The 11716-nt window shown below is 36.6% G+C and overlaps 1 protein-coding gene across 1 annotated transcript; it reads left to right on the forward strand.

Moving 5' to 3' along the window:
* The first annotated feature begins 4469 nt into the window (after positions 1 to 4469).
* LOC108252514 (MATH and LRR domain-containing protein PFE0570w-like) lies at positions 4470 to 10609 on the forward strand. Its single transcript, XM_017444491.1, has 6 exons — positions 4470 to 4849; positions 4891 to 6014; positions 6050 to 7126; positions 7415 to 9426; positions 9485 to 9857; positions 10335 to 10609. Exons 1-6 carry the CDS (start codon positions 4470 to 4472, stop codon positions 10607 to 10609), a joined length of 5241 nt encoding a protein of 1746 aa, XP_017299980.1.
* The last annotated feature ends 1107 nt before the right edge of the window (positions 10610 to 11716 follow it).

The following is an 11716-nucleotide window of genomic DNA, read 5'->3' on the forward strand; positions in this document are numbered from 1 at the left end:
AAATCCGCGAACATAATCGCCAAATCCGCGAACAAAATCGCCAAATCCGCGAACATAATCGCCAAATCCGCGAACATAATCTTCAAATCCGCGAACATAATCGCGAAATCACATAGGTACGATATGTACATAGGTACGATAGGTGATAGGTAACATACCTATTATTAACAAGCTGGGTCCGTCCCTCCGGGAATTTTTTAGGCCGTAGTTTATTCGATCGTGGTTAAAGAATACCTTTGTACCTACCTAATTTGTTTAATATTCAGTTTATTATTATTCTTGATTTGATTTTTTGATTTTACTTTCATGTAATGATTTAAAATCAAGACTAGAGCCCGTTCTCCCTTTATTCCCAATATAATGTTTAAGTCACCCATCCATTTATTGGCCTTCCTCGGCGTAGCTTAACATAGGTAACGCTAAAACCGGTCTTAAATTAACGACTGAAGTGTTATCTAAAACTTTCTCGCTTTGAGTTCATAGGTCGTCGCGACAAATTTCTAGGTCAGAGCTCATTTGTGTGAGAAAATGTGTCCAAACATAGTCGACCGGCCGTCGCGTGATTGGCATCGATCGACAAGGTGAATCTATGTTGTCGCGACATTGTGGACGGTTCAGTCGACATCGATCGATGGCCGGTCAATTATGTATGGACAATTGGACACACCTTATTTAAAGAAAAACTGAGAATTCACTTCGTTCGTTCCAAGAGTACCGAAGACTCTCTCATCTCCTTTCTCTTTCATTCCTACATGTTTGCCATTTCTCGTCCCATGTCTCTGTCTCTCTCACGCAGGATTTTCCTCCATCTCTCATTGGTCGAGCGGACTTTTCCAGGAGATTTTCCGAGTTTTGATCTCAGTCTTGATTTTGGAACCAGACCAATTATTAAGATCGGTGGTGTTTATTTTTTAAATAATAATTTAGTCAATTTAGCAAAAAAAATATTTAGCCAAGAGATTATCGTAAATTATTGTAAGGTAATCTATGGTGTTAAATCTAGTGACTTAAAATATTGCGAGGTTTCAGTGACCATTATTTTCAAATACGTTAGATTTTCAACTTATTAGTTTTGTTTTGTTTTATTTTTATTAATTCTTTGTTATTTTGAAAAGAGTTTTCCTACCAACATTTTTTTCCGTGTTTGTACTTGACAATTTTACCTTTTTAATTATTTTTTATTATATTGTATATATTTTTTTTTTTTTTTTAATAACTAATTACATTTTCTAATAGGTTAGGTACTTTCCTATCAATAGTCCTTTACTGCGTGAACCTTAATACAAAATTTAAAATATTTCCGTATTTCCTCCTAATGTGCTACTAAATTTAGGTCTCTTATTAATTTGTTTTAATCATCCAAATAAATCCGGTTAACTTGTCAACAGCCATTTGCCAACATTCGAAGAAATAGGTACCTAGGTATCAGTAAGTTGCAAATTAAATTCGTATGATTCTATAATTTCTTATATTAGGAGTTTTGGCACATCCACCAATGTACCTAATTATGTAATTAACATAATTGGTAGCACATCCACCAATCTAACTAAGGTAAGGTAGGTACCTAATGATATTTAATTTTATAACTGCCTGGTTTTTGCTCATCATGAACCAACAACAAATCAGAGGAAAGCCATTTTAACATGTCCCACATACATCAATAGTGTCAAGATATATACTAAAGTATGTATCTTGTTGAAAAGAAAGAAGAAGAGAAGAGAAGATATAATAATAAATAAAGTAAAAGTAGATAACCTATTAAGCATTTCCTCGTTCTTTCCTTTTTTTCTGACCTAGGTTAATAATCCTGTCCTTGTTCTTCCTTATCTTTTTCCTAGCCTTAGTCAACAATATCTCGTCACAACTTATCTGTCACGCAGTCAGACTAAAAGATCTTTGAAAATAATCCCCTTGAATCCCTGATCCTTTGATCCCATAATTATTAATCTAATTATAATTTATTTTATTAATAATATTATTGATTTTGGTATTGCCCATAGATAACTCTCAAATGACAATTTATACTAGAGATAAATAGTGAATTATTTTGAGTGGAATAAAATCAAAGTGAACAGGGTAGTGAATTTTGTTATTCGTATAAAGGACACTTTTGTAACTTTCTGTGTGCACGTACAGCTGTAGCCGTGCGGTTTAGGAGCAGCCCATGTAAAGGACACCTTGAGTATTGTGCTTCGACCATCTTAGGGAAGGATCAAGCTAACACTTTCTAAAGAAGTTGGTAAGTGTTTTTGTCACCTATACTTTGCACCAATAAGTGCACATTATAAAATTTCGATTTATTTTGATAGCCTTTTTCAACAGTATTTAAATGAGGTAGGTACCAATGTCACGCAATCGGGAACCCCTGGGTCAATAACTTTATTTATTTATTTGCAATTTTAACAAATTCACAGTTTACAACATGTTTACAATAACAGATTATACACATGATAATAATACTTATTGTGCACATTATAAAATTTCGATTTATTTCGATAGCCTTTTTCAACAGTATTTAAATGAGGTAGGTACCAATGTCACGCAATCGGGAACCCCTGGGTCAATAACTTTATTTATTTATTTGCAATTTTAACAAATTCACAGTTTACAACATGTTTACAATAACAGATTATACACATGATAATAATACTTATTGACGGGGGATGAATTTTCAGTGAAGAGCTGAGGGGATACCTATACGTCAGTGATTGTTTAAATTAATTCATCAAAATAAAACGGTTCAGTCTTGCTCCTTTAGGGTTCAAACTAAATCATCTGGGGTAGTAAGATTTGGCCTTTCTGTATCAAATTGTGATAAACAGGTTGGTATTTAAATCCAAAATCAAAATATCTTATGTTTTCAGTGAATTTAAAATCAAGACTAGAGCCCGTTCTCCGTTTATTCCCAATACAATGTTTAAGTCACCCATCCATTTATTAGCCTTCCTCGGCGTAGCTTAACATAGGTAACGCTAAAACCGGTCTTAAATTAACGACTGATACGTCAGTGATTGTTTGAATTAATTCATCAAAATAAAACGGTTCAGTGCTGCTCCTTTAGGGTTCAAACTGAATCATCTGGGTAGTAAGATTTGGCCTTTCTGTATCAAATTGTGATAAACAGGTTGGTATTTAAATCCAAAATCAAAATATCTTATGTTTTCAGTGATTACATCCAGTCAACTAATCGTGACAAAAGTCAACGCCAAAACGCTTTCGATCGCCTCCAGAGAACCGGATGCAATACTTGACGTTCACCACCATCTACTGGAAAATATAGGTCAGAGCTCATTTGTGTGAGAAAATGTGTCCAAACATAGTCGACCGGCCGTCGCGTGATTGGCATCGATCGACAAGGTGAATCTATGTTGTCGCGACATTGTGGACGGTTCAGTCGACATCGATCGATGGCCGGTCAATTATGTATGGACAATTGGACACACCTTATTTAAAGAAAAACTGAGAATTCACTTCGTTCGTTCCAAGAGTACCGAAGACTCTCTCATCTCCTTTCTCTTTCATTCCTACATGTTTGCCATTTCTCGTCCCATGTCTCTGTCTCTCTCACGCAGGATTTTCCTCCATCTCTCATTGGTCGAGCGGACTTTTCCAGGAGATTTTCCGAGTTTTGATCTCAGTCTTGATTTTGGAACCAGACCAATTATTAAGATCGGTGGTGTTTATTTTTTAAATAATAATTTAGTCAATTTAGCAAAAAAAATATTTAGCCAAGAGATTATCGTAAATTATTGTAAGGTAATCTATGGTGTTAAATCTAGTGACTTAAAATATTGCGAGGTTTCAGTGACCATTATTTTCAAATACGTTAGATTTTCAACTTATTAGTTTTGTTTTGTTTTATTTTTATTAATTCTTTGTTATTTTGAAAAGAGTTTTCCTACCAACATTTTTTTCCGTGTTTGTACTTGACAATTTTACCTTTTTAATTATTTTTTATTATATTGTATATATTTTTTTTTTTTTTTATAAATTTTCACTGTTCAGAAGATTTTTTTGACTACTTGAATTTAATCAAGGTATTAAAAATTCCATGTATCTAGAGAGGAAATGATTGTTTCTAGCTTTCTAGGATCAAAATGAATGAGGGTCATTTAAGTGGTACGGTACATGAAATTATCAAAATAAGAGTCACTTATTTGCCTCTTGAAGTTATCAAGGTCAGCATAGGAACTAGATAGGAAATTTTGATTTCATGTGTTCAAGTGAGGGTCACTTAAGTGCCACTTGATCAAGGTAGCTAGGAAATGTGTCCTGTCCTAAACCTACCTATTATTAGATATGTACCTATAAAGGTCATGCCAATTTCTAGTATTAAAATTAAACATCAACAACTACAACAACCACAGGTTCAACAAGGAAATGTTGAAGCTGCAGAAGCAAGCTCAGAAGCTGATAGACAATTCACCGGAGCTGTTCAAGAGTGTCCAAGACCATCACTTCCTCGTACCATGAAGAAGTACAAGTATATCAACAACTACAACAACCACAGATTCAACAAGGAGATGTTGAAGCTGCAGAAGCAAGCTCAGAAGCTGATAGACAACTCACCGGAGCTGTTCAAGAGTGTCCAAGACCATCACTTCCTTGTACAGAACCCTCAGGAGAATTTGGAAACCATGCCAGAGTTTTATACTAACTCCCACGGTCCGGAACAAACGTTGAGATCGAAACACAAACATGAACAATCTGGCCAGGAGACACCCCAAGTGTTCTTGCTGAGCCCGAACGAAGTCCCTGCCGAACCTCACAAATATCCCCACGAATCATCACCAAGTCATTTGAAATACATCACATCGGGAAAACCGAACTATTCACCAGATCACCTGAAGTATTTCTCACTACCAGTATCCAAAGATCCGTTCACAAGAGTACAACTACTATCAACAACTACAACAACCACAGGTTCAACAAGGAGATGTTGAAGCTGCAGAAGCAAGCTCAGAAGCTGATAGACAATTCACCGGAGCTGTTCAAGAGTGTCCAAGACCATCACTTCCTCGTACAGAACCCTCAGGAGAATTTGGAAACCATGCCAGAGTTTTATACCAACTCCCACGGTCCGGAACAAACGCTGAGATCGAAACACAAACATGAACAATCTGGCCAGGAGACACCCCAAGTGTTCTTGCTGAGCCCGAACGAAATCCCTGCCGAACCTCACAAATATCCGCACGAATCGTCACCGAGTCATTTGAAATACATTACATCGGGAAAACCGAACTATTCACCAGATCACCTGAAGTATTTCTCACTACCAGTATCCAAAGATCCGTTCACAAGAGTACAACTACCCCAGTCATCTGGTTTACTCCCACAAAGATATAACCCGAAGGAGTTGACCTATTCAAAGCCGTACTTGGGACCAAAGGACATTCCCTGGTCTATGAAACAAAAAGCCCCTGAAGTGTTTCTTCCATCTCGACAAGGTGTACCTTGGTCCGTCGTTCCACTACCTCCTCCCCTGACCACACTCAATATGGGGGCGTCCAATACAGAATACACATGGGCTTTAGGAGACTTGCCACCTCCCTTGGGTGAGAACAGTTTCACCAGACCAAACGCAGACATGAACTCCTACTGGGCACTCAAGCCTTTGCCACCTCCAATGCAATCCCCGATATCTTCCAGAGATATGAAAACATCCGCGTCCAATATAAATTGTAAGAATAACGAAGATGTCACATTGGAAACCTCTTCAGATCCGTACGTTATTAATACGTACATGAAAAACAGCGCGCTGAAAACGGACATCAGTAATGAGAATTACGATGATCCTCACATAACACAAGAATCCACGCACAAAACATATACTATTGATACGAGGAACAACAACGATAGCAAGAGAAAAGACAAAGAAGATAATCAACAAATGAAACAGGAATCTACGATGCAGCAATACTCGATTAATCCGATACTACTCCAACAGTATCAACGGTATAACAACCAACAGAAGAGCATGGTCAAAGTTGCCAACAGTACGCAAAATAACGAAGGTGCGAAACAAACGTCACATTGGAAACCTCTTCAGATCCGTACGTTATTAATACGTACATAAAAAACAGCGTGCTGAAAACGGACATCAGTAATGAGAACTACGATGATCCTCACATAACACAAGAATCCACGCACAAAACCTACACTATTGATACGAGAAACAACAACGATAGCAAGAGAAAAGACAAGGAAGATAATCAACAAATGAAACAGGAATCTACGATGCAGCAGTATTCGATCAATCCGATACTGCTCCAACAGTATCAACGGTATAACAACCAACAGAAGAGCATGGTCAAAGTTGCCAACAGTACGCAAAATAACGAAGGTGCGAAACAAAAAGACCAAACGAATAATAAGAACAAGAAGCAAGAGCAAGTGCAATCGTCTACAAACCAGAAGGAAAGTAACGTAACAAGTCCAACTACATTCACAAGAAAATATCAACCTAAAAATCAGAACAAACAATTCAACCCAGAACAGTCTCAGAACTTCAATGTCAATCAGGAGAAGATCCTGCAACAAAGGCAACAACAATTGAAACAATTTTATGAGAAACAAAAACAACAAAGACAACTTATTCGGAACAACAACAAAAACATTATGCCTGAGACAAAAAATGTACAAGATGGCGGCGGAAGATCTTACATGTTTAACTCGAAACTTAACACACAAACAGCAATTCCAATAGATGTAGCAATACCTATCGAAGAATCTGATTGGATACCAATTCAACCAAAATACAAGATGTCCAATTTAAATGGTAATGTTAAATATCAACATAGTTTTGTAGATGATGAAGTAAAGAATCCTACTTCTAATGTAGATGTCATGCTAGTGTTTAGCAATGAGACTAAGGTGAAAAAATCAGAAGATACTCCAAAACTCGATGCTCAGGAAAGTGAAAAATCTTATTCTGAGGACAAAACTAAGAAACACCAAGAAACGCGTCGACAATTTAGCAATGATGAAATACAAAATGTAGATGAAACCGTCAGACAACTGACGTATAATAAACCCATTTACGATGTGCCCATCATTAACGACCAAAACCCTATTAACTCTGAAAAGACTGTTGTGATAGAGGTAGTAAACTCAGATGTTTTGAAAGGTAACGAAAAAGAGAACTCTGTTGAGGATATTGAAGTTTCGGAATCAAACACATTGCCTGTCAAAGTTAGGTTTGAAAATCGAACAAAATCACATGCAAATAAAGAAAAACATTCATCTAATGGTGAACATGTCAGTCCTGTTAGAACCTATGAAAGAGTCAAAGTTAAAACGAAACGTAAAAAGTATGAAAATGTTGAAAATTTAAATCAAAATGAAACCTTGGTAAACCAAACCAAACAAATTGAAAACAATATTACATCAACAAACAATCCATTACTAAGTCCAGTAAATGTCACTGAAGTAACAGATAATGTTTTGATAAACAATGCAACATCATCCATCTTCACTGAAAAGACAAAGGAGAAAGCTAACATAAATGAAAGTCAAAGCCTAAACAATACAGAAGATATATCCAATAATTTCAATGAAAGTATCCCAATAGCACAGCCAAATAAAGACCGAGGGTTGGAAGCTTTATCTTTAGTAGCTGATGAGATACAAACTGATGACAAAAATATTCAAATTCAATCTACGGAAGAAGGAAGAGATTTTTTAATGCATACTCCAGAGTTTTTAGCCCTGAGTGAAGATAAATTTGAGCAGTCAGAAGAATATGAACCTTCAAGTAGTAACATCAAAGAACTGATTGCAAACCGTTCAAAAATAATTCGACCGTTCTTTCGAAGTAAACAAAACCTGAGTCTAACGAAAACTACAACATCAACAACTACTACTACAACGACGACGACTACAATAAAACCAGTTGTTGTTAAACCTGCTAGATACATACCAGAAATTGTGAAGGATCAAAAATTTGAAGAATCTAAAACACATAATAACTATGATGACTACGATGATCAACTGTCTTTTGAAAACATCAGAGCAGCTCAGGAGTTTAACTTTCCTAAAACTGATGTTAGTTATAGTGTAAACTTACCCAAATCATCTCAAAGTGTTTACAAATCCGTTTCAAATGAGAGATTAGTGGATGCCAATCGAAAACACAGTACAAGGAACACGTATCGTGGTGGAAATAGACATCGACATGGTCCTCCTAATCGACAAAGAGATCAAAGTGACTATGAAAATAGAGAAGAACAAACCTATGTAACACCTACTTATGATAGAGATTCAAGTCAATACAAAAACACGTATCGTGGTGGAAATAGACATCGACATGGTCCTCCTTATCGACAAAGAGATCAAAGTGACTATGAAAATAGAGAAGAACAAACCTATGTAACACCTACTTATGATAGAGATTCAAGTCAATACAATGTGTATGAAAACACAAGTCCATTTGAGAGAAGCAACCCTTCATTCTTCAATGATGATGGTCCTCATGATGTTGATTTGAAAGACATTAGCATACCAAGTCCAGACGAGATAGACCTAGACGGTATAAATATACCGAATCCTGAAACAATTGGAGTGAAGGGAGTAAGTCCGGGACATTTTCATGATGACGATGTCGATAAAGAGAAAGACGAACATGGAGATGATGAAGGAGATTCAGACAATGACAAAGATAATGACGATGGAGATGTAGATGAAGAAAACGGAGACGATGCGGACAACGAAGAATCTAAAACTAGAAAGAACATTGATACGTCACTAAGGCAACCAAACGACCAAGTTAATTTGGATTCAGAAAGATCGAATACTGAAAAGCATTTTGACATTTCAAGCATTCCTATTCCAGAATATAATGAAGATAGAATGAATCAAATCAAGGAGAAGTATAACATTCCAAGTGCAAATCTCGAGAATTTAGAGAACCAAGGAAAAACGAATGATGATGATCACCCAGACTTTACAAGACCTAAAGATCATCTAATCAAGAATGAATACGACGATGAGATACCAAACTACAAAATACCCAAACTAAAATCTTCTCAGGAACAAAATAATGATAATTCTGAAAATGATGAATCACAACATTCCTATCAAAACAATTTTGATCAAGAATCAGCGTCTCCATTTCGTCCTAACCTCAATGTTTATACACTAGACAACGAAAACAAACAATTCCCATTTAGTGCCGAAGAAAGATTTCGAATGAGAAATTCGCTTAAAAAACCAGAGCCAGATCATTTTGACGAGGATAAAAGTTTTGGTTACGGTAAATTCAGTGAAGAAGATCAAAGAGAATCCGAGTTTGATGGATTTGAAGATGGTGCCGATGAAAAGCGAGACCCGGAATCACAACTGCATAGATTCATGAGTCCATCTCAACATCTTGCCACTATGAAAAATGTGCCAACAAACCATGCTGGCAACGTTGTTGAATCTCACATAGTAAAACAAATACCAATAGCTTTCAAAACTGTTATCAAACCTGTAAATTACGGCCCAGGTTATTACAGCCCCACGCCTCAAAAGTTTCATCGAACACAAAATGGAATACAGCCGCCATTTCGTCCAAGCCCTCAAATACAGAACCAAGGGAGATTTGCAGGACAACAAGCACATGATCATAGGCATACAGCGGAATATCTTGGACATGGTAAATTTCATACTCAAAGCCGCGAACAAGCAGGCAGAAACTTACAACCAGACATTGTCCCCGCGCTGGAATACGATATTTCCCATCACTTCAATGAACCCCAGAAACAAAATGAACATAGATTTCAAACCAACATACCACACTATCCACAAGCGAAGTTTAACATTCCCCAGAGAAATACACAAGAGGACTTTTCGAATTTTGACTCAACAGCAAAGATCAGGCCTCAGCTGGGTACTCCTCTATCTTCGCTTGAAAGTTCAAACAATCCTTCTGGCCAGAACATTTTTTCTGATCCTACGAAAGTTAAATCTTTTGCCAATATGAATAAGAGCGTCGTGGTTCAAACAATCCTTCTGGCCAGAACATTTTTTCTGATCCTACGAAAGCTAAATCTTTTGCCAATATGAATATTCATCGATTCAACTCAGGAGGCCAACCAGTTTTTGTTCCTACGAGCCCAAATGCTGACAATAATGTAAATGTGCATCACCAACCTAGCTTTGGATTAACAGGAAACGTAAGACCTACAAATGCCAATTTAAATGTTAATGCAAACGGACATATTTACCAAAATCAACTTGAAACTCCAACGATACCAACAAAGTCATCAAGCAGTGATGCAACACAAGCAGCATACCAAGTCCAGACGAGATAGACCTAGACGGTATAAATATACCGAACCCTGAAACAATTGGAGTGAAGGGAGTAAGTCCTGGACATTTTCATGATGACGATGTTGATAAAGAGAAAGACGAACATGGAGATGATGAAGGAGATTCAGACAATGACAAAGATAATGATGATGGAGATGTAGATGAAGAAAACGGAGACGATGCGGACAACGAAGAATCTAAAACTAGAAAGAACATTGGGGACATTTTCATGATGACGATGTCGATAAAGAGAAAAAGGAACATGGAGATGATGAAGGAGATTCAGAAAATGACAAAGATAATGATGATGGAGATGTAGATGAAGAAAACGGAGACGATGCGGACAACGAAGAATCTAAAACTAGAAAGAACATTGAGTTGGAAGCTTTATCTTTAGTAGCTGATGAGATACAAACTGATGACAAAAATATTCAAATTCAACCTACGGAAGAAGGGAGAGATTTTTTAATGCATACTCCAGAGTTTTTAGCCTTGAGTGAAGATAAATTTGAGCAGTCAGAAGAATATGAACCTTCAAGTAGTAACATCAAAGAACTGATTGCAAACCGTTCAAAAATAATGTCATAGAACCTGATCTTTCTTTGCAAACCTGAAGGTTCATAGGTAATGTGTTCTTTAAAAGAAAAAAATGTGTACGTACTGTACACTTTACGTACTGTACACGTCTCTACTCTTTACGATGGGTTCAAATTTCATTTCATACTAGGTACTCTTACTCATACAACAAGGTACCTACTTAGTACCTACCTTCTCACTTTACTTCACCACTAAGCTTAGGCTTTTAGTTTTCATTATTTATTTAAAAAGAGCTTTTCCTCACTCTTGTGAAGTTTTTTTTCTTTCTACGAAAATATTCTGAGGGGTCCTCGAGTTTTAAGCCCTCATAGTAGTACATTGTGTACACAAATGTAAAACGCAAGAATATAAAATGGGTACCTACCCACTTGAGTTGGAAAAACATTGTTCAAGTATTTTTCGGTGTGTTTAACTTTGTAGCAGTCTGAGGGTGGGAGGCAGGGGTCGTCGAAAGTTCATTGGAATGAAGGAACACGGGGCAGTGCGGAATCTTTGTTTGTTCTTAACTACTCACAAGTTATAATAATCCGAAATAAAGGAAAATAAACGAAACACCTAGGGGATTCGTAAGGAAATTTTGCTTTCTGAGTCCTTGAAAAATTAATTAAAGCTACCAGAGTAAAATTTGCAAGTTCAACAGTCAAATTTACCGAGAGAAATTTTATGTCAACTCTAAAACTGGTTAGGAACTATTCAAATAGGAATACTTTATTTTGTTATACTTGCAGCTACGTACATGACAAAAATTGAACATTTAGCAGATCTTCATGGGCGCAATACATGCAGCAAGCAGGGCTTCAGTCTTATAATTATGGAGGAAAATAGACAC

This window comes from Diaphorina citri, unplaced genomic scaffold, assembly GCF_000475195.1.
Source record: "Diaphorina citri unplaced genomic scaffold, Diaci psyllid genome assembly version 1.1 scaffold575, whole genome shotgun sequence".
In the NCBI taxonomy this organism is placed as follows: Eukaryota; Metazoa; Arthropoda; class Insecta; order Hemiptera; family Psyllidae; genus Diaphorina; species Diaphorina citri.